Below are 23,580 nucleotides of genomic sequence, written 5' to 3' on the forward strand. Positions count from 1 at the left end.
ATTTGGAATTTGACTCAAAAGACTATGACTAAAACTGACTAAAACTGAATAAAAATTTGCTACAACACTAGATCACAGGTCAGCCCACCAAGGTTATTAGACTGTAGTTTACTGAATAGCAAAAACATGTATATGACAACACTAGTTAACTGAAATAAGAACTAAAAACGAGACTTTACAAAGAAAGGATTGAACCAACTGAAACTGTATTGTTGTGTGTTTACAAAACTAACTATAAAACAAACAGAATCGAGGGGAAATGACGGTCATTTCTGTTTTTGCCAATTATTTACATAAGCCTAGTATTTTGGTTGCATATGCCAGAATCTGGCACAGCTAAAAACACTGGCTGTGCCAGATTTGTGAATGTGAATCTCGTTTTCCTCCGCCATATCACGATAAAACCAAAACAAATGCCAAAAATATTACAACTAAAACAAAGCCATTTAAAAATGAACTATATATAGCATACTTGCTTTAAAAACTAATTACAACTAAAAGGAAGGGAAAAAATACACTAATGAAATCGCTGAACTAAAATAACCTTGCAACCAAAACGGAAACCTCTCTCCTGTAAGTGTTCCATCTCAACTGGAAGTGTCTCTCAGGGGCCCCCATGCTGTATTTACTCAAAGCTGTCATTATGCCCGGCTCAGACCATGCCAAAACACCTCGCTTTTAAAAAGCCTTTGCCATAATGACACCTCTCACTGGACCGTCCTTTCGGTCCAGACGGGAGGGAGAAGAAAAAGGAAGAAAAGAAGAAAATAGCATTCATTCTCACACCCAGGGGTTAGCTATGTGGCAACAAAGAGAATTTATACTTTCCCTTTTGTGTTGTGTGGAACTACAACAGATTCACAGTGGGGGGTGAAAAGCAGCAGGGGGTGGAGAATGGAGGGGGGGGGGGTGTACAGAAAGGGTGTGGACACGGATCAAAGGACTTTTTCACTGCATCGTCAGTGCTGGAGCACTTTCTATTCTCCATCCCTAAAGCCTGATTTATCCCTTAGTTGTGCGCACCAACAATACCTGTTCTACAAAGCTTTCAACGTGTCATGATGCCACGCGTTGTGAGCTTGTAGATCAGCAATCTTTTGGTGTGTGACACATTCCTCCCCCTCCCTCGCTTCCTTTGCCTCCTGTCACTGCTTCATTCGTGCTGTCCCACTCCTTCCATATCCTTCCAAAGCACTAATTTATGAAAACAACAAGCAAGACCTGCAAGCTCACAAAGGCGTCACGGATGCAGCAACGCCTTTGTGAGCTTGTAGGTCTGCTATTTTCGGCGTGCGAGACACCGTCATGCGACGGAGCATACATTATTAAACTTGAGGCTTTGTGAGGAGGGGGGGGGGGGGGGGGGGGGGGTCTGTCCCGGCAGAGTGTGAACACTGCTCTTACACGTCGGGGTCTCTGACAGAGACGTAAACACTAATGGTTTTTGGCAGGACCGGGTCCCGCTGCGGCCATGCGTGCTGGAGCACAGAGAGGGAGAAAAAAAAACACAGAGCATGGGAGGGGATGGATGGGTGGATGGGATGGGGGGGTTTTGGGAGGAGAAAGGGGCAACATCTGCAAAGATCAAGTGGATTGGCGTTGGTTAGAGGCTATATCGGCCCACTCGCTTTATACAACAGCGCCATCTGTCTTTGTGAGGAGAGCTTTACAGCAGAGGATAACTGAAGACAACATGGATATGCATAGTTGGAGGCGTTTTGTCTTTTTTCTTTAATTATGCCTGTTGGATTGTTTTCACAGTTTGTTATTATGAATGCTGCATGTTGCATCTGGGAGAGCAACAACAGATGGCTTGATATAGGAGAATGGATATGACTTTAATTGTCATTTCTGATTACTCACTTTAATTTATTCCATTGTTTTCTTTGTGATTATTGTATCGACTACTTTTTCAATGAATTGAATAAACGAGAAGGATAAAAATGTATAATAATTATATATCAACAAATTGACCAACCACTTCCGCATAATCTTATACTTTGTCGAACAACGGTGTTGTGCAAAAGTAGTGAAAACAGCAGAGCTTGTAGATAAGCAATTTTCTTTATTTCTGAAATAATGATTCATAATCTTTTTTACTTTTCGCCTATGATGACATGAGCAAAATAAGGATTATTGATTATTTTTTCAATTAAATTATCAGTTGTCGATTCTTTTTATGTTAGATTAAATCGGTCAGTTCGATTAACTGTTGAACCCCTCTAGTTCTCTGCTGCCATTCGTTAGATACCTCGGCGGCACGCTCTCGGCTCTCCCTCCCGTTAGGTTCCTGTAATTGATCCAAACATCTTGCCTGAGTGGAGGCTCAATAACAGTCTGATTAATGAACCCCAGCCTATAAATTAGGTGGGGAGGCCTTCCCCTTCAAGGGAAGGGTGGTTAACCTGAAAGATCACCTCGACTTCAACACACATCTGCCTCTTTGCCTTAGAACATTGACTTTTTTTTTGACAGCTTTGGTTTAAAAGGAAAACGTCCCGTCCCCCCCGGCGCCCCCCCTTTGTCCTCTAACATACTGAGAAAACATCCACATAAAGCGGAGCACATGCACATATCAAGAGGCTGACAGGAATCCGTTTGTGCATTTGCAATGTGTCTGTCTAAGGCGGAGGGGGAAAGGGAAAAACATGCCCTTGAAGCCGGCCAGCCAAGCCCAGCCTGGAGGTCACATGGGGGCTGATTTACCGCGAAGGTTTGTTTGGGTTGTAAAAGCATCAACGTGACAGGTGTCTGTTCAAATGCAAGCTGTCAGGGGTGAAACCGCGCCTAGTAATGGGATTTGTCCCATCTGATGCTGTTGCCCCCCCCCCCCCCCCCCCCCCCATCGTAACGGCTTAGCGTCCATAAGGCAGAGGCAGATGAAGGCTATTAGCTGAAAGGAGAGGTGTTGTGTTTTTCCACGACTAGAGGGATGAGTTTGTATAATCGGGCCCATCCGTCACTTTGGCCCGCGCCGTGACACCGGCATCCATCATGTCAGCTCTTTTCGGGTTGGCCGAAGGAAGGGGATTGCATGGCTGAGCAGAGAGGGAGGGGCCAGAGGTCCAGGCGCTCACACCACGAATGTTGCTTGCTCAGGACAGCCTCCGTTTTTTTGCTTCACCACTTAGTGGGTTCACTAAAGAGAGGATTTAATGTTGCTGTCTATATGTACATGTGTGTGTGTGTGTGTGTGTGTGTGTGTGTGTGTGTGTGTGTGTGTGTGTGTGTGTGTGTGTGTGTGTGTGTGTGTGTGTGTGTGTGTGTGTGTGTGTGTGTGTGTGTGTGTGTGTGTGTGTGTGTGTGTGTGTGTGTGTGTGTGTGTGTGTGTGTGCGCAGCCTGATCTTGCACAATTTAGCACGGACCCAGTGCACGTCATTCCGTGCATAGCCGCCTAGAAAACCCGAAAATCTGTGCATATGTACGGCGAGTCCCACGGTGGGCGTAACCGGTTGCAACCCGGAAGCAGAGCAGTCCCCACAACAAAATGTACGATTCTGTGCCTATCGGTACATAACTCAGACGGCGCTGAGTAGGCTCAAGCGAACGTTGCAACGTTTGGGACGGCAACACGTTCGCTTTAGCTCACTCGGTGGTCCCTTACTGCACGTGGCTCCAGTTCGCTTGAGACTGCGCGCCTACGAAATGGTTTAGTCCAGGGGTCTTCAACAGGGGGTCCGGGACCCCTAGGGGGTCCTCAGAGTTACTACAGGGGGTCCCCCAAATCTTTGTGTGATATGATTTTTTTTTTTTTTACCTTAACCACTTGAACCCTAGCATCCCTTTTTCTGAGGAGAACTTAAGCCAAAAATATCAGATCTACAAGTTCACAACGCCTCACGCTGCGAGGCGTTGTGTGCTTGTAGATCTGCTATTTTTGGCAAAGAGGTGTAGAGGGAAAATAAAAAGTTATATAGAGGGGGTCCCTGCTTCATCTCTCTCTCAGCTAGGGGGTCCCTGGCCTGAAAACGTTGAAGACCCCTAGTTTAGTCAATGGGGGAGATGCGAGGCGGCTATGCACGGATTTTCGGGCTTTCCAGTTGTCTATGCACTGAATGACACTCTGCGCAATGGTGTGTGTGTGTGTGTGTGTGTGTGTGTGTGTGTGTGTGTGTGTGTGTGTGTGTGTGTGTGTGTGTGTGTGTGTGTGTGTGTGTGTGTGTGTGTGTGTGTGTGTGTGTGTGTGTGTGTGTGTGTGTGTGTGTGTGTGTGTGTGTGTGTGTGTGTGTTTTTTTTTTTTGGTTGCCACTGCACTTTTCTTCAACTGCCGAGATTGTCAATCACTATATAATATACAAAAAACTACACAAATATAAACTATGATTTATTCCATCTTTGTGAGGGAGGTACTTCTACAGTACATTGACATGTGGAAGCATTAGTTGCAGGTAGGACAGAGTGAGCAGCTGAGCTTACCCCATGCTTCCGTTCATCAGCAGGAACAGGTTGTAGATGTGGGAGAAGATGAAGAGGAACAGGATAGTGCTGAAGAACATGGTCATCCAGGAGCCGTGGTCCTCACGGAACATTTTGAGACGCAGATATCGACCTGTCGGTCGAGCACAAAGAAAGGACACAGCTGGTTAGTTTATTGCAGAACACTCTGTACGGTTCTGTAGCCTGTTTCATGGGGCACTTATGACAAGTGTTGTCGGACAAAAAATAACGTATTTTCATAAGAAACAAGACAGGGTCTAATAATGGTGTGGCTTCCCAGTGGATCTCTGACCTTGCGTGGCCAGTCTATTACCTCAGTCATCTATGACATTGGTTCTTAAGGGTCCTTGGGGGGTACCAGCAAAATTAGTTAATAAAACGTCTCAATTATTTTAACCCCTTTTTATCCATATTTTATACTTTGGCTATTCAAAAATAGCAGATATACAAGCACTCGGTGCCGGGCTATGAGCTTGTAGATCTGCTATTTTTGAAAAATCTTTTGAAAAATGTGTGCTACACCATGAATTTTTACTTTTCCTTCTTTTGTGTGTGTTTTTGGTCTCCCCTACCTCTCTTCTATCCCCCAAAATACCCCAGTTTGAACACTCAGGCTTTCACAGCATATCTGGGGTTTTATGTCAATTGGTCTCAAAACAGGCCAACTGATTTGCCCCTGCCCGTGACGTCACAAGCGATACCTACTTTGTATAATCCCTCCCGTTTTTCAGTTCCAACATTTAAAGAAAAGAAAAAAATGTATTTGGCTCAATAGCTCCACGTGCCAAATAAGGACAATGTGGTATTGCAGGTGAAAGTGCTTTATAAGCCAGAGAGAAGTTAGTTGGAATGAGTATATCTGAGGCTTGATTTAGGCTCAAACCTTTTGAAAAACTTTTGAGGGACATAAACAATATGATATTTAATATTAAACATATTTTTTAAATGCATGGTGTAGATCCTTTAAAATCTTCTTTTTTTTTAAAAAGAAGAAACATTGTCACTGAAATCTATGCTTCTGGGGGTCCCTGGCACAACATATTTTCAGGTGGGGACATGAAAAAGTTTGAGAACCACTGATCTATGACATCAGTACTATGATGTCAGCCCACTTCCGTTGACTTCATTGTCTGTCTGTCTGTCTGTCTGTCTGTCTGTCTGTCTATTCATAAACCTCTGTCTGCCTTGTGTCCCCCCCCCCAGGAATAACTTGGGCACCGCCCAACCGAACAGCCTCGAACTTGATGTGCATGTCCCATGACCCGGGGGGGGTCATGGGACACCGCATCTCTGTGTGTTTGGGAGGGGTGTGAGCACCAGCTTCCCTGATTGGCCAAACAGACTCGTCGGACATCAGACAACGACTATATCAGGTAAAGGAGTAGTGCAGACTTGCACCGTTCCTGACTTTCCAAAAAGTACAAATATTCACAATACGTGAAAAATATTCTGGGATCTACTTCCTTAGCCTACAGCACAAGAAATTTCTCTAATCGGCCTGTGGACAGACCCAGACCCTCTTCTAAGCGGTCCCTTGCTGCTACTTCGTATAAAGTAGTTGTTTGGTGTTTATGTTTGTGGACAGACTTTGCCACTATAGTTCCCATCCCTCACTGTCAACAACAGAAGCTGTCTCCAAACCGTTTAGTGAACACCTGTTCCAAAATCACTGGAGTGCCCCCCTCCCAAGCCTGGCCTCGTTCTATGAGCCGCAAGGCAGGGCAAAGGCCCATGACATCATGGGGGGGAGATCGAACTCGTGTCCTTCAACCTCATCTCCAGATGCTTTCGCTGTGCAACACCGTTGTACCATGGAGCATAAATTAAGCATAATCGTCTGTCAGGTGGAAACGTTATATGTCCAAAACGTGTTACTTTTCAGGATTTAAATTCAAAAGTAGCAGATCTACAAGCTCAAAACGCGTCGCTTCGTGCCGCGTTTCGAGCTTGCGGATCTGCTACTTTTGATGCTTTTGTGTGACGCTGTAGTGTGATCAAGTAGGCCATTGATCTATGAAAAAAACATAAAAAGTTAAAATATGGAGATGAGACGTTTCTGCCCGACGACACACCTCACGTGCTCCACCAATCGTCACAGAGCATTGTTCATTCCCAGAGCCACCCGCCTGTTGAACAAGGATCTGAAGCACAATTCTGCTACTCGATCTGCCGCTTGGCACATGAAATGCCTTCCCGCCATGTGGATTATTTCATTATTCATTTATTTATGTTCTATCTCTATTCATTATAACTTGTATTATTTTGAAATGCAATCACCCTATCAGCCCAACATAGTTCCCAAACAGCTCTCTTGCTTGTAATTGTCTGATTATCTGATTACGTATTTGTCTGTTTCCTGTCTGTTTTTACTCATGCCCAGAACCAAATTGCCTTTTGTGGGATGAATACATTTGTATTGAATTGAACTGAGTTCAAAGATGGGTTCTGTCTGGGCAAGGGGGCGCCAGAAGTAGGTCAACAGACACTCCCTAGCTCAGCTGATGCTATTAATTTCCATTAGCGTTGCTAACAACACAACAAGCTTCCAGTGGACGTTTAACTGTACTGATTAAAACAGGGTTCTCAACTATAATGACCAAGACCCTCCACCCGTTTAGTGTTTATGGGTCAGCCGGCTGGTTTACCTACAGTATGAGAACACCCCCCCCCCCCCCCCCCCCCCCCCACCCTCCTTCCCTGGAATTGGAAGCATTTGGGATCTTAATTGTGGATACTCTTATTTGCTCTTTCCACCTCGAAGGGTACAACTCAGACCCTTTCATAATAACCTGAAACGTTCCAGATCTGTGAAGTTCTCTGATGGTTTCATATTTTTGGTTACGTTTCCATTCATAACCAGAAACAGCGCCATGCACGGTTCGCTTACTTCTTGGAGTCTATGATACTTGTGCAGCCAAGGAAATATTTCAGGAAAACACATTATGTGGTCACTGGACAGGTTAAAAGCTGACAGATTAGGCATAGTTCACCTGTTTTACCAAACTCACAACTCTCATGTCATGTGTTCCATTGCAACATACATACCCATCTGGCATGGCAGCCATTGTTGCCAAGTCTGCTTATTATTAAGCGACTTTTGGGTTTTTCTGTACAGTTGCTGGTAAATATTGGTAGTTGCGGGTTGTACATTAATTTGGCAGAGGAACCACATCTGAAAATATTTGTGCCAGGGACCCCTGTACAAGATTTGTGTAGTTAAAATGTTTTTTAAATAGCCAATGTATATAGATTTAAAGTGCTCATGTGGCCTTGTGGCTTCTTTTGGGCTTGTTTTCATAGACATTTGGTTGCTCATTTCTCTCACAAAATCTGGCAACACCGGTCACATATTAGGAGGCTGCTATACTGTACCAGCTCGCCATTCTAACAAACCTCCAATTACAAGTTCAGTGTTCTTTAGACTCCAGCAATCTACAGAGATAATACGTATATTTACAAGCACAAGTGGTTTCATTCTGAGGAGGATGGCGTTCCTGGGCATGATTTTCATTATTATGTTTCAGGGGCTGAGTTCAGCATGATTACACTGATTATCCAAACAATTGTGACCTGTAGTGTTTCTCTTTTTTTGTGACACTGTGTGTGTGTTTTCAATTTGAATCAAATTAAGGGGAAATCTGTCTCTTGCAGAGCATGTGATTAAATCAGATAGTTTAGTGTTCTGTTCAGAATACATAATCACCTAGCTGCTCGTCCTCCTGCGTCACAGCGTCAGCCCTTGGCCAAGTTTATCAACACGCAGAGTTCAGTTCATACAAATGTCAGATGTTTGCCTTTTGAATTATTATTAATATAGTAGTAATAAAGTATTCATTCAATCAATTAATTGAATTAAAATAAAACATACAGGTAGTGCATACTGTGCACACTGTAAATCATGACTTGTTAGGCAATGAAAAACATGCGCTGACGCAATAATATAAAGTATTGTTTTGACAATACAATCAATGCAATCTGTAATAGAGTACAATGCCAGTAATGAATTTCAAAGTAAAGTGAACTCATACTTTCCTATCAACTAACTGGTCTCACACAATCAAATCCTCAGTAATGTATCAATGTGTGACTCTTGAGAGTGTACAATTGTAACCAAATTAACCCTTACGGTTACGGGTCATGTTGGTTGCATGTGTACACTCTCAATGAAAGGGGGTGTAAGTGGTACGTCTTGTTTGTTTAAGTTAAAGTTCCATATATTCTCTGCTATGGGTCTCTCCGGCTCTTCAGTAATAGAAGATACAGTTTCGGGTCGGGATACCAATTTTAGAGCACTCCACAGCTTACATTTGGCAGTGTTTCAGTTCCAGTTTTGTCCGCTTGTTTTGGTTTTGTTTCATCGCTTTCAATTTCGATCGTTTATCCGATATATCCTGTACGAGTTCTCTCTCCTGAGACCGGGAGACCAGTGCACTGTTACTGAACAAATACTCTATACTATAGTTGCTTTATGGTAGCAGTGCTCCTTTTCTGGATCAGGTTCCGATTGAAAATTTCAAAAGTGTCCGTGTGCATTTTCAGAGCATGTTTATTTTAATGATTGTTATTGTTGCGGCTGATAGCAAGACTAAGCTAAGACTGTATGATGACGAGCACATTAAAAGGACTCGCGTCCAAACGAATGCTCAAGTTTAAAATGCTTTTACTTCAGTGTCACCAAATAATCCAATAAACACATGTAATAAATATGTGCCAAAAAATACGTTAAACAGTGAGAAAGATGCGAATTGCGGTCAACAAAATATACCTCTCCCAGCTCACCCCTAGCCCCACGGTCAAACCAGCCATAAGGTGAGCAGGTGATAGTGCCATTACTTATAGCCGCTGGAGGCCACCCACAGAGACACTCCCACCATCAAGGCGCCAATGCGGTGCCTACATCTATCACATCAATCAGTGCCCAAATACAAATAGAAAAACCCCATTTGGCTCCTACAGTTTGTTATGATTATGATTATGGACTGAGTGACCTTTATCTGCTTGACCCAGTAGTATGTGTTGAATCTGTGTAAGCACACACTGATACCCTTGAAACCATGACCATCAACTACTGTACTTCATCAGATAGACTGACGCCTGTGATACGGCCTGGTGTCATCTTGTTCTGTTCGCCCGGCCGCGACTCAACCGAACCTTCACTCGCCACCCTCAGAGGGAGACTCTTAAAGGGCCACATGGTTTGTTCAACTACATTCACAACAATGATCAATCAGTCGATTGTGTTCCGGCTTGATGGCCTTATTGTGTATTCCTAACGCAGCAGGCTAAATGCCAGCCATCTGCCGCTCAAAAGGACATTTAAAACAAACACTGTGAATTGTGTTCAAGTAGCATTTGACCGAGACCTGCCACCCCGTCTGCTGTTACAGTACATACAGGACAGACCCCTGCTGTGTGACATGTTGCGCGCACGCACACACAATGAATAAATAAACACACACACACACACACACACACACACACACACACACACACACACACACACACACACACACACACACACACACACACACACACACACACACACACACACACACACACACAGCACACTTCAAGGCAGGCACTCCCTTCTGATCCAGTGCCAGGACGCAGCCATCTTCCTAACAACTCTTTGTTTTGTTCGGTTCCAGCTCAGCTAGCCTCCCTTTCAGCTACAGCCCCTGGGAGAGAGAGAGATGGTTTGGTGTCTGCGTCTACACACACACACACACACACACACACACAACACACACACACACACACACACACACACACACACACACACACACACACACACACACACACACACACACACACACACACACACACACACACACGTAGCAAGTAGAATGCCCCATTTATTTCCCCATTATAGCCAGACGTGTCTCCAATAGCTTTACATGCTGTTCAGTCTCAGCTCTTTTTATTCTCTCCGTTGCACATAATGAAAACAAACATGCGATTCCTACGGAGATGAAGAATAGCGCTGGGTGGGTTTATTTGGCGACCATCATCATGAACGTTAGCTGCCCTCCTCCCTCCCTCCCTCCCTCATATGCTCCGGACATGGAGACTGACTGTTAGGAACAATAGGATGAAGAGATGGGCGACAGTGTCACAGTAGGTAGAGCGGGGCACTTGGGGAAACGGGAGGTTCCCGGGTTAGATCCCACCAGGCTCTGTCAAAGTAATTCTAAGTATCATTTAAGACAGTGGTTTTCAACCCTTTTCATAACAAGGTCCATTATTTATTCGGCATTTGAGCCACGGAACCACCATTTGATGAGATTTAGCTTCTCAGACCCAAAACTCAGAATATTTTGTTATCGTTTGATACGATTTTGTCCACAAATCCAGGCTGTATTGATGTTGGTACCAATAGGAGAGATGACAGGTAAACGTTGATCAAAAACAATTCTTCTACATTCTCTAATTGTGGAGACGTCTTGTAAATTAAGTAATGCAGATAAGAATAAGAATAATTTAACTCTTGAGAGCGTAAAATGAAACCAAATGGACCCGTAAGGGTCCATTTGGTTTCATTTTACGCTCTCAAGAGTTAAACATCTATAAGGGTCCATTTGGTTACCAACTCTTCCAGCATTTAGCTGGGGACCAGCTGTAACCTCCTCAAGGAGGTTGAGAACCACTGATTTAAGAGAACTCATAGTTTTGTGTGTTTTTGTATCCATTAGAACAGCTGATGTGTCGCTATAGCAGGGAACATTGTTCTTGTTGTGACATGAACCTTTGACCATGTAAGCACCCATTTGTGTGTAGATCAATATCTTCCCCCAGCTGCAGTTGTGTGAGCCAACGCCTTACCCTGTTTTTGTGTGTTGGTATTTAAGTTGAGGTCAGTCTTGACATGCGCTGAGTCAGACGGCGTGTCCCATTGTGAAATTGGGTAGTGTTAGAATACTTTTAAATCTCTCATACATACAAGGAGTAGTTCACCCAAAATATAGTCTCTCAAGAACAGATTCTGCTCTCCGCTTGAATCTGTCGGGGGGGGGGGTCGTCATATACTAGTGGGCGTGCCTTCAGATCAGGAAGCAGGCCGCGCTTTACCCAATCAAATGTAGTGGGCGGGATTTACTGTCTGTGCTCTGCTTCCCACTAAAAACAAAACCGAAACTCATTTAACAATAGCGTCCTCGGAGCAGACAACCACGGAAAGATATTCACATTTTAACTTGCTCTTTCATCATAGAAACAAGTGGGCTTATAACCAAAACGATCCATGTTCTCTGGGAGAAGTGGTGTTAGTGTTCCGTCCGTGTAGAAAAATTGTTAGTGGGAATGAAAACATAGTTGCACCACCGGAAGTGAAAGGCTGAAGGCAGACCAAAACCCCGGTTTCCTTGCGCACGGGTCCACCATATACCGTCTCCCAGAGCGAAGTGAGAGAGTAAAAAACAGCAGAGGGCGCTGTTTTTCCTTTTCATTTAGCGATGGGTTCCCAGATTGCCCAAAATATGACTTGTTTTCTATCAATTACACACCCCATGAAGCACTGAATTCATGGAGATTCTTTAGTGATTACCGGCGGAAAGATGCTCTAAGGTGAGCAAGACACTGAACTCATAAGTGCTCCAGATGAGCAGGCTGGTGCCTTTGCATGATTTCCTCCACCCTCGGTGTGTGAATGTGTGAAAGGCGCTATAGAAATACCATTTATGTGCCATTTACCATTTATGTACGAATACTGTAACATCATTCAACACTTGCCAACGATCATAGCAGGTGCAACAAGTAAAATGTTTTCATGAGTAAACACTTCATTGCTCTAGACTGCATGGACATTCCACTGCTCTCAGAGACATACCAGTACTATCGAACCCACAAGCGAACAGTCGGACTATACTGATGGTCTAAAATATGGTTATTTCAACTAATTTACTTAATTTAATCATCTAATTCCTAATAATTAGGCTGGTAAATGCAGAGGACAAATTTCACATCTTGTCAAAAAATACCCCAAAGGACTGGGGACTAAATTATTGTTATTAATTACCTACCGAGATTAAATTATTCAAACCCAGCGATTTTGAATGTGTCCCAGCCAGCAGCGATGTTTTGAATAGTTTTCTTTCTTTTTTTTTTGGCGTGAAAGCCACAGCATACGTTTCACTCCGTGCTATTTCAGGGCTCATCACAGTTGCATAATTGAATTGTCTTGCATGGGTGAACTTAATTGCCTCAAGTGCCAATGAGCCTGGGCTTCAGAATGGAGGAGGGTTCAGGGGGTGTGTTTTTATACAGCCGCTCGCCACGCCAGCATGCCCTCTCACAGCACATCTGGAAGTGGGGGGGTTGGGAGTGGGGGGCGGGGGGACTCAAGCGGTTGCCAACCTTCAAGTTGATCGCTTGAAAATCTCGAAAGTATTCACGGCCCACCCATGTGGCCAGTTAACGGCTGCCGTGTTAAGTGGTCACATGGGTAGGCCGCGTGCATTTTCAGAGTTTTTTTTAATATTGAAAAAAAAAAAAGTCTTTTATGCCTTTTATTGATAGGACAGTAGGCTGACAGGAAATGGGTAGGGAGATGGGGAGCGAGATGGGGAGTGACATGCAGCAAAGGCCGTCGGGTTCGGGAGTTGAGCCCGCGACACGCTGTCAGGCTGGATTATTGGGCCAGCATGTTTATCTTTAATGATGAATGAAATCAATGAATGAATCGATTGCTTTCTTCTGGCTTGGATAAATGGGTATAGTAGAGAAACGCAGTATTATAAACCAGATCAGAATGTTTGTACCCGGAAATTACCCATTTGCCTTACACACATTCAATGTCTATGGAGTGGGACGCAAACCTCCTTGAGGTCCCCAAGACCAAGTACCGTACCTGGGCCGAGCTTTTGCTTTTGCTGCCCCAACCCTGGCCTCTCAACAAGACCCTGGCTAACAGAATCGATGGCTTTGACACCAGAGCGCTGCGCTCAATAGAGGGGATAAAATGGCAAGATAGGGTTTCCAACATCACGCTGCGGGAACACACCCAACAGCCCCCCCGCGTCCCGTCTGGCAGCACAGTGTAGATTCCGTAGAATGTGCTGTAAGGCCACGTCAAAAGACTCCCCCCTGAACACCCTACTCAGGCTATCCTCCACTTCGAACCAAAAGCCCCCGCGGTGCTCCCTGCACTCAAAACCCACCTCTTCAATATCTCTTTCCCCAGCTAACTCCACCCCCCCTCCTAAATCAAATACGTTTTGTTGCTGCTGCCGGCGTTATCTACCCAGAAATACAACCAAAAACGTTCGGTCACGGTGATGCCTGTCATGATGATTCGGTGTACAGTATAGCCTACTTTAAGTTCCTATTTGTTTTGCCAATGTTTTGGCGGGCCCTCTTGCATCATCCTCACGGCCCACACACCCACAGGTTGGCAATCGCTGCTCAATAATACTATCCAGGCAAGCCCTCTGAAGCCAGACTTATACTTCGTCGTATTACTGTTCTTGCAGCGCGGCGAAAATAGAGAGCTCGTAGATATGTCTATTTTGGGACGTGTGTGAGTGACACGTGTGTGACACGGACGTGCTACAGGGCATGAATTAAGCATGACGTGTCACACCTCCTCACCCCCACACACAGGCCTGGATGAGCAGTGATTCATGCCCCCCCCCACTGGTGGCTCGGCTCAGCAGGGAATGACAGAAAATGGGGTTACATGGCGGCTTTCCGACATGTCGCCTTTCCGACGTTAACGAACCCTATACCTAACCCTCACCCTAACCCTAACCGCACGCGGAAGCCACTAGTCGGAGTGGCGAGATGTCGGCGTGGAAGACTGTTACCGAAAATGGCACTGGTGGAAAAAGTACTCAAATGTTTTACTTAAGTAAAAGTATCAATACTGCATGTAGAAGTACTCTGTTACAAGCAAAAGTCCGGAATTCAAAGTTTACTTGAGTAAAAGTACAAAAATGTTTGAAAATAGCAGATCTACAAGCTCACAACACGTCACGATGCGACACGTTGTGAGCTTGTACATCAGCTATTTTCAACTAGCCAAGGTATAAAATTGGGCTAAAGGGGTTAATGTATGTTTTGTAATGTAATAATTATTGCAAAGTAACTAGAGTTTTAGTAATAATAATTGTAGTGGAGTAAAAGTACAATATTTGCCTCTGAGATGTAGTGGAGTAGAGGTAAAAGTACTGAGAATTGGAAATACTCCAATAAAGTAAAAAATACCTCAAAATTGTACTTAAGTACAGTACTTGAGTAAATGTACTTAGTTACACCACTGGAAAATGGTCACGCATGCACACACACACACAAGCGATAATCTATATGTATGCACATGCACTACTAGGTGGTTAAATATACACATAAACAGTCTTATAGTAGGGATTCTACACCGTAGTGTTGCCTTGGGGCTTTTCACCATATCCATCCCTGCACAGATCCTCAGCATTCTCTCCTGATCAGCCTCATTATTATGCCTTGTTCTCAAAATGTAAATTCAAGCATGAGGAGCTGTCTCCATCTAGTGGTGAAACACTGACATACTGTAAATTACAGTCCTAACTCTTTTCTACGGAATATCATCTGACGGTTTGAGCCTTATCTCTAAAGTCAATACAATGTCTTCCCTTCCGTGTAATAGGAAAAATGATACAGCCTGATGTAGCTTTATATATATATATATATATATATTGTAGCTGCTGTGGGGATGCGATACATTGTGAGCTTGTAGATTGCCTATTTTCACTACTTAAAATGTTTTTCCAAATTAATAATAAAAATCACACCCAGTGTGAAGTGGGCGGTGTGTGGTCATCACAACATGACTCACTTAAAAAAAGGGATAAGTGACTTTTTTAAAGTCCATACTGCTATTCATAGGGCTGCACATGTGTCTTGTGTTTCGCTAGCCAATCACAGTCCTGAATTTGCAAAGTCAGCCAATCACATTACAGCTAGTGGTGATGACACTAGCTGTAATGTGATTGGCTGACTTTGCAAAAGTATAGATTTGCATTGACTGTGGAAGGGTTAGGGGTGTAGACTGCGTTGTAGACTATTGGCCAATCACGGTGCAGGATTGGTCAGTGTCCAAAACTCACTTATAGGGGGCGGTTACACCGCCCCAAAAAAAGGAATGGTTTTGGACATACAAGGTTTCCAGCGAAGATACATAACATTTATATTATTTGTTATCAGTATTACCCTCCCTCCTCGTCGGTTATGCAGTCACACACACGTTCATACGCCTAGGGGACACAATTATGGCGTCCAGTATGATGACTCAGTGTTCTACTACTAGCCATTTCATTACTCCAGTGTCACAGCGGGGGTTAATTGCCTTGCTCAAAGGTACCGTAACAGCAGATGTTCGGGGAAGCAGACAACACCACTTGGTGTCCCTTCCCTGTTCGCTCTGTATTGACCCAGAGACAAGCCTGAATCTCTCATGCCACTAACGAGATAAGATTCTGGCCTCAATCAAGGCATAATGTCATCGCAGCGTGCAGCCTATTTATAGCAGCAAGCTTGGGTTCACATTATTGACAGTTTACACACACGAGTGCACACACATACACCCACACACACATCTGTATTACAATACTTGTGAGGAGATCAATGATTTTATGAATGCTATTTAAGTTACTGTATGTAAAAGCTCCCAAATAGCTACTGGTGGAAAACTAAACATTAATCAGGCAAACCTCCAACCCTATACAGAGGAGATTGTGTGTACATCTTGTACCTGTGTTTAGGCCAGGTGCTGGACATCAAGGCAAGGCAAGAATCAAGGAGAAGAAGGTAAAACATCTGCACACTGGTTTAAAACTCCCAAAACGTATTCTATTAACCCATTAAGACCTGAGGCCGATTTTACAAACGTTTTCTAAATCCTAAAAGTTTTCTGAAAAACGTATGTTTCTATGTCAGTGGTTCTCAAACTTTTTTATGTCAAGGACCCCCAAAATATGGCCGTGGACCCCCATCTCAAAATATTTTGTGCCAGGGACCCCCAGAAGCAAATTTGAGTTTAAAAAAAAGTATTTCTTAAAGGGTTAATGGCGTTCCGACCTTATAGGTGTTCATCAGGCAACATTTTAAACCAAAATAAACAAACAAAAAAACATTTCTCTAGTGAGGACCAGGAAAATTGGCCACACAATGACTATTTCTCAAATTCAACTCCATTTGGAACTCACAAGTATAGTCACACACACACACACACACACACACACACACACACACACACACACACACACACACACACACACACACACACACACACCTCTCTCCCTACTGTACGTCCACCTCCACCAGCTGTATGCCTCCCAGCTGTCTGCTATGACACATTCTGCCTTAACTCTGAATGAATGATGGGTGTGTGCAGTATGAGCGCTGTCTCCACTCAACATGATCCTACATCAGTTCATCAACACATCTGTCATCAACAAACAGGGTAAGTACAGCCTAGGGCTGGCCAATCAACTCAATATATAGCCTATGTACTGTGTATATATATATATCCAATCTGATAGTTACAAACAATAACCCACTTAATCTTGCTCATAGGCCTATGCTGTAGGTTCATCGAATAATTGAGAAGCAGGTTTTTTTTTTTACTATATTTATATATTTTTTGTTCTTTGACACAAAGACATTTTCTTTTAATCAACTAAATTGAACCATGTATTATACTTTGTTGGATAATGGTAACGTACAGAAATACATGACGTATTATGAGCTTGTAGATCGGATATTTTTTATTATATATATTAATTGTAATCAAGGCAAAAGTTCTCCCAGTCCTACAGCCTAACACTGCCAAATCCTTATAAATGTAACCACAAATGTAACTGAATTGACCTGTAAGGGTCCATTTGGTTACATTTGTACAGTACAAAGGGATAAATGAACAGTAGGAGTATTTTAGTGTGTAGCTTAAATACAGTGTATACCTGAATTCCCCCCATGAGATCTATAGAGGTGTATCTAAGTTTTCTATATTAAACATTTATGGCATTTATGGTGTGGTTTACTAAAGGTTTGTAAAGAATGATACACAATTAATAGTAAAGGTTTGATAAATTACTGCTATAAATAAGGTAGCATAAACAGCTAACTAATAATTATACTATACTAAATACTTTTGTGAAGTTTAGCTACAGAATGAAAGTTCAGCAGTAGTTTCAAATTCTGTGTACTGTACAATTCTGACCACCGTGAATCATTAAGCTGCCGTGAAATTAAAAAAATCATACTTCTGTCTATAAATTCTAAAGCCCAACACTACGGTGTAGAATCCCAAAAAGCCTTTTAAAAAGCCAGTGAAAAGAGAGACCGTGGTATGTGTCCTAACCATTCAGCTATTGGGTTACCGATAAAAGCATAAAAGAAAATGAACAATAGGGAAACCCTGATATTCCAGGAATATCTGTCTGTTATCTGTCTATCGCTATATGTCACAGTACTGACGTCATATACTGAATCCATATTCTTGGGGGGGGGCTTGTATATCTGCAATTCTTTGGCTAATGTCCCCCACGGAATATGGATGCTGGAGTTCCGAGTGTATTGCGAGTATTGAGTATAATATTTGTCCATTCACTTGTCAAATAGACAGAAAGACCCACAGGCTGTGTGTACAGTGTATGCTGAAATGTGATCACAGAAACTGTTACGTTCCGCTCAGCTGGACAAGATTGAATGCACTATCTCAGATTAAATGCAAACAGAGGCTGCGATTGGGGCCAATAGATCAACATCCCAGGTTTCACTCTCTTGGCAGACAGACCGCTCAAACATCGGGTTCCTGGAAACTAGACTATGGAGACAGCTTGTCTTGGCTCTGGGTTGTAAATCAATTATCACGTCGCCCAAGGTTATCCCACCGCCGGCTGAGGTTGGATAACAAAAGGTAACAATGAATGGCGGCCGATAATTTGCTCGCCACATGAGCATCGCCTTATTTATTCACAAAGAAGATGAGAAAACAACATTCGATCAATACTTCCATTATCTATTTAATTAATAGATTAACGTTTGTCGGGAATGGCTTGTCGTAGAGTTGTGCTGTCCTGATATAAACCCAATCTAAGCCATTTAACTACTTATGTCCCAGGATACTTCGTTGGACAACGAATAGTGGCCGTAGTTGAGCGGGTAGAGTGGCCGCCTGGGAATCAGAAGGTGGATATGTGCCCCTGAGCAAGACACTAGGAAAAAAAACAACGTTTTTAAAGCACTAATCTGTAGATCTGTTAAAATGCTCCACAGATAACTAGCAAAAACAAACCAGTTAGAGTACGTTCTTCTACGAAAAACTTAGCAAGGACAACAGTAAAATAGGGGTGCAACAGTTAATCAAAAATGATCTAATTGATTATTAGAAATAATCGATAATTTAAACAGATCGATTAATAATCTATCCCTATTTTGGGCATGTCATTATAGGCGTAAAGTTTTAAAAGAATATTTGATATATATATATATATATATATATATATATATATATATATATATATATATATATATATATATATATATATATATATATATATATATATATATTATTTTCACTATTTTTGCACAACCCTGTTGTGTCACAAAGTATCAAATAATGCTTAATCGATTCGTTGATATTATAAGACATTTAAAAAAACAACGTGCTTCTCGATTATTCAATCAATCAATCGAAAAAGTAATCGATACAATAATCGCTAACAAAAATAACCCTTACAGCAAAACGATCTAATTTTCCACTGTTCCAGAGCCGTTCCTGGAGTTTCTGAACCACACAGCGTTCTGCAGCCACTATGAGGACGGGAAGTGGTACTGCTACATCCTGCTGGTGTTCTTCACCTTCGCCCTGCCCGTGGGCATCCTGGGCAACGCAGCCGCGCTCATCAACTACACCTGCTTCCAGAAGACCTGGACCACCAGCAGGGTGTTCCTGCTCAACCTGGCCCTGTGCGACTCCGCCTGGATCTTCACGCTCCCCGTCACCATCTACTTCAGCCTCCAGAGGCCCTACCTCAAAGGTGCAGTAAGTGATATTTCGGTTGTTCGGTAAAAAAATATGTGTTAAATAGCTCTATATTCTGATAGTAATCAGTGGCTGTTTTTCAGCTCGTAGATCTGCTATTTTTTTTAAATTAGTGAACATTTGTGCAAATCTTCGAATACATATTTTTTAAAGCGAACATTTGTAACTCAAATCTTTGCTTCTGGGGGCGGTCCCTGGAACAAAATATTTTACAAATGTTTGCCTTCAAAAACATATATTCAAATATTTGCACAAATTTGCAAAAAAAATCTGCTATTTTTTTAATAGCAAAAGAAATCTAAAAACGGCAGAGATGCGTTCCTGGTTAATAAACAAAAAATACATATTCAGGTCAGAATTAGTTCATTAGATGATCAGCTTGTGTTCCAGTTCCAATTTTGCCTGCTCATCACTTCCAATCCTGTATGAGTTCTCTCTCCTGATTAGATGAAATTTGCAACCCACCTGAAAATGTACTTTCTGTTAAGAGCTGGAGAGACGGGGAGACCCATGTTACTGAACAAACTCTCTACAGCAGGGGTCTTCAACAGGGGGTCCGGGACCCCTAGGGGGTCCTCAGAGCTACTATAGGGGGTCCGCCAAATCTTTGTGTGATAGGATTTAGTTTTTTTTACATTAACCACTTGAACGCTAGAATTCAACGCCTCGCGCTGCGAGGCGTTGAGAGCTTGTAGATCGGCTATTTTTGGCAAAGAGGCTATAGGTGTAGAGGGAAAAAATAGCAGACTAAGTAAAAAAAAATACTTTAATCTGAAACACAATTTTATACAATATATAGGGGAGTATAGGGGGTCCCTGCTTCATCTCTCTCTCAGCTAGGGGGTCCTTGGCCTGAAAACGTTGAAGACCCCTGCTGTACAGCAATGATTACTATCACAACATAGAGCTTAACAATAAATGTTTTGTTTTAACCAATCCCTTCCACTCCCTTTAAAGACATCCAGATCTTCTGCCAGTTCAAGAAGGTCTTCTTCAACATCAACATCTACGGCAGCATCCTCTTCCTCACCCTCATCAGCTTCGACCGCTTCGCCGGCACAGTGCACCCCATCGGCTCGCTGCGCTGGTGGGGCGTGGGCCGCGCCAAGACGTGCGCGGCCTGCGCCTGGATCGCCCTCTTCCTGGGCTCCATCCCCGACCTGTTCGTGGCGTTCGCCGTGCAGCGGGGGGCGGGCGACGCCACGGTGTGCATGGACCACATCCAGGGCCCGTTCGTCTACGTCAAGACGGCCACCATCGTCAAGACGCTGCTGGCCTTCGCCCTGCCCTTCGGCGTCATGCTGGTGTTCTACGTCATGACGGTGCGCGTGCTCCGCGGCCTCCCCAAGGGCAGGAGGCTCCGGCACGGCCAGCGGGTCCGCGGGAAGCCCCTGCGGCTCCTCACCGCCGCCCTGGTGGTGTTCGTGGTGTCCTTTGTGCCGTACCATGTCATGATCATCACGCTGGTGTTCATGAGGTGCCGCGACCAGGTAGGGTTGGGTACCGAAATGCGGTTCCGAGTAGGAATCGAATAAGAAATGGCAGGTACCGGGTACCCATCAAAAATGTGTAATTTCGGTTCTGCATATCGGTTCCAAGACGCGCTAAAAGCCGTTCAAACAAAGGCGCTTAGAAGTACTACACAAACAGCACAATCCGATTACAAATCCGGTAAAACACCGGTGTATGGACAAATATACATCAGTTGCGTCATAGAGCTGCTGCTTCTCTCCGAGCTCAGCCACAAAAATATTTTTAAAAATGTATATATATATATTGATTTATTATGAATATTCGTCCATTCAGCCAAGTGTTTCCTATATTCGGTATTCGGTTTCGGCCAAGAATTTTCCATTCGGTGCATCCCTATTAAATAAAAATGTGACCTTATTTTTTTTACCACTTTGGAACCGAAATATGGAACCGTTAGGAACCGGAACCGATAAGCAGAACCAGAACTGGAACCGGACTCGTAAAAATCCTAACGATACCCATCCCTACGACCAGGTGACGCCGGCCAACACCAGCGTCCTCTATGCCTCCTACGAGTTCTTCGAGGCGCTGTGCAGCGTGAGCAGCTGCCTGGACCCCGTGATCTACATCCTGGGCAGCGAGAAGCTCCAGAGCCGGCTGCTGGCCTGGAGGAGAGGCCAGTACAGGAGGGCGTGCTGCCGAGCCAGCAGGAGGGTCGGGGTGATTCAGTGACATTTATAGTTTTGTGTGATTGTGTTAAATCACTGGTTCTCAAGCTTTTTTTCATGTCAAAGACCCACAAATAAACGTGTATTTGGCTGTGGACTCACCATCTGAAAATGTTTTGTGCCAGGGACCCCCATACAAGAATTGCGTTGTTGAAAATGTTTCAAAAAACATTCCACATTTTTCAAAAGAAAATGCAGATTTTTTTGGAGCATATCAGATGTACAAGCATACAACAGGTCACATTGCAACACCTTTTGAGCTGCTATTTTCAAATAGCAGGTGAATATTTGGTTAATGTTGTTAAACTGATTTTGATGCTATAATAATAATTTTGCTGGGGACCCACTGGAACCCCCTCAAGGAAGTGGGGTCCCCGGACTTACATTAATAATTAAACAAAATAATAAAATCTTGTTTGAAATGTACAAAACCTGCCTTCCGATGAAGGCAGGTCACTGGTAGGCGGGTTTCTGAACGGTCCACACAGCCCTGCTCTGAGACACAGACCGAGTAGACATAAACCGCACCATATTATGAGCATTAATGAGGACTAAGTTAGGTTGAAAATGGGTGAAGTGGTCCTTTAATGCACCTGTAAAATAAATGTATGTTTTGTATGCGGCAGGTTCATCATTAGATCATGAACACAGCGGTCAGTTTCACTGCTCTGTTTTATTACTACATAATGTGGAAGCAGTATACTGGCCTGTCCCTACAGCCACAATAAGACTCATTATTCTTGCTGATGGAGAGTGCCTCTTTGGAAGGTCAATTGAACCACTTAAGCCCTATGTTTCGTCAGATGACAAATAATACTTTTGTACTTTTACTAAAGTAAGATTTTGAATACAGGACAGAGCATTTCTCTATTGTGGCATTACATTGGAGTACTTCTTCCACTAGTTGTCTCTACAGCAGTGGTTCTCAAACTTTTTCATGTCAAGGACCCCCAAATTGACACTTATTAGCCCGCGGACCCCCATTTGAAAAGATTTGCCTCAGGGACCCCCATAAGAGATTTTTACGGCTCTGGCAGTAATTCTCAACCATTTTGATTTTAAGGACCCCCAGTTTGACATGCATTAGGCTACGGACCCCCATTTAATGACATTTCTATCTCTCTGCCACCCCAATTTCTATTGTAAAATCAATGTTAGTTTAACTCTGAGAGTGTACAAATGGAACCAAATGGACCCGTTAGGGTCATTTCTATCTCTCTGCCACCCCAATTTCTATTGTAAAATCAATGTTAGTTTAACTCTGAGATTGTACAAATGGAACCAAATGGACCCGTTAGGGTCCATTTGGTTCCATTTGTACACTCTCAGAGTTACAGACCCATAAAGGTCCATTTGGTTCCTAACTATCCATCATTTAGCTGGGGACCCCCTGGAACTCTCTCAAGGACCCCACTTTGAGAACCAAGGCTCTACAGCATGTTGTTGCTGTCGGGCAGAAACCTCTTATCTCCATATTTTTTCTTTTTGCGGGGGGGGGGGGGGGGGGGTATTCTCGTACATTGACGCCCTACTTTATCATATAACAGCGTCGCACAAAAGCATCAAAAGTAGCAGAAAGGCAAGCTCGAAATGCGGCTCGAAATGTGGCGTGTTCTGAGCTTGTCGGTCTGCTACTTTTGATATTTATGAATTTGAATCCTTAAGGATCCCTGCCTAATAAGCCTTACATGCCTTCATACATTATAATTGTCCTCTATAACTCAAATAGAACATTAAAAACAACTTAAATATTGTATTTATTTTAGAAATAGTTCATCTTTAACTCCTGTCGCAAGTTGATGATTTGTCCATGTGGGGTCCAGCCCTAAGGAATGCATGGAATGCATGTGCTAATAAAAAGTATTTAAAATATTGTTTTGATGCTCACATTAACCTTAGGAAGTATTAAGTTGTTTTTGGGGGCG

The 23,580-nt window shown here is 43.3% G+C and overlaps 3 protein-coding genes and 1 long non-coding RNA gene across 5 annotated transcripts in view; 2 read left to right on the forward strand and 2 right to left on the reverse strand.

The window, feature by feature from the left end:
* The window catches only part of irak4 (interleukin-1 receptor-associated kinase 4), a 273,859-nt gene that overhangs the window by 127,471 nt on the left and 122,808 nt on the right, over window positions 1–23,580 (reverse strand). The gene's annotated exons all lie outside the window — the stretch shown is intronic.
* The window catches only part of tmem117 (transmembrane protein 117), a 124,391-nt gene that overhangs the window by 56,301 nt on the left and 44,510 nt on the right, over window positions 1–23,580 (reverse strand). For both annotated transcript variants that reach the window (XM_084060287.1, XM_084060288.1), the window contains exon 3: window positions 4,418–4,550. In XM_084060287.1, the coding sequence (XP_083916413.1) occupies window positions 4,418–4,550 (133 nt within the window). The remainder of the gene's footprint in view (window positions 1–4,417; window positions 4,551–23,580) is intronic.
* Window positions 1–23,580, forward strand: part of LOC311047551 — a 137,777-nt gene that overhangs the window by 42,551 nt on the left and 71,646 nt on the right. The window lies entirely within an intron of this gene.
* Window positions 16,823–21,659, forward strand: LOC311047860 (P2Y purinoceptor 2-like; the record flags this gene model as incomplete). Its single annotated transcript, XM_084060809.1, has 4 exons — window positions 16,823–16,868; window positions 19,180–19,449; window positions 20,412–20,944; window positions 21,462–21,659. The coding sequence occupies 4 exons, from the start codon at window positions 16,823–16,825 to the stop codon at window positions 21,657–21,659; spliced, it is 1,047 nt and encodes a 348-aa protein (XP_083916935.1).

Source organism: Gymnoscopelus microlampas (genome assembly GCF_963454915.1).
Source record: "Gymnoscopelus microlampas genome assembly, chromosome: 6".
Taxonomy (NCBI): Eukaryota; Metazoa; Chordata; class Actinopteri; order Myctophiformes; family Myctophidae; genus Gymnoscopelus; species Gymnoscopelus microlampas.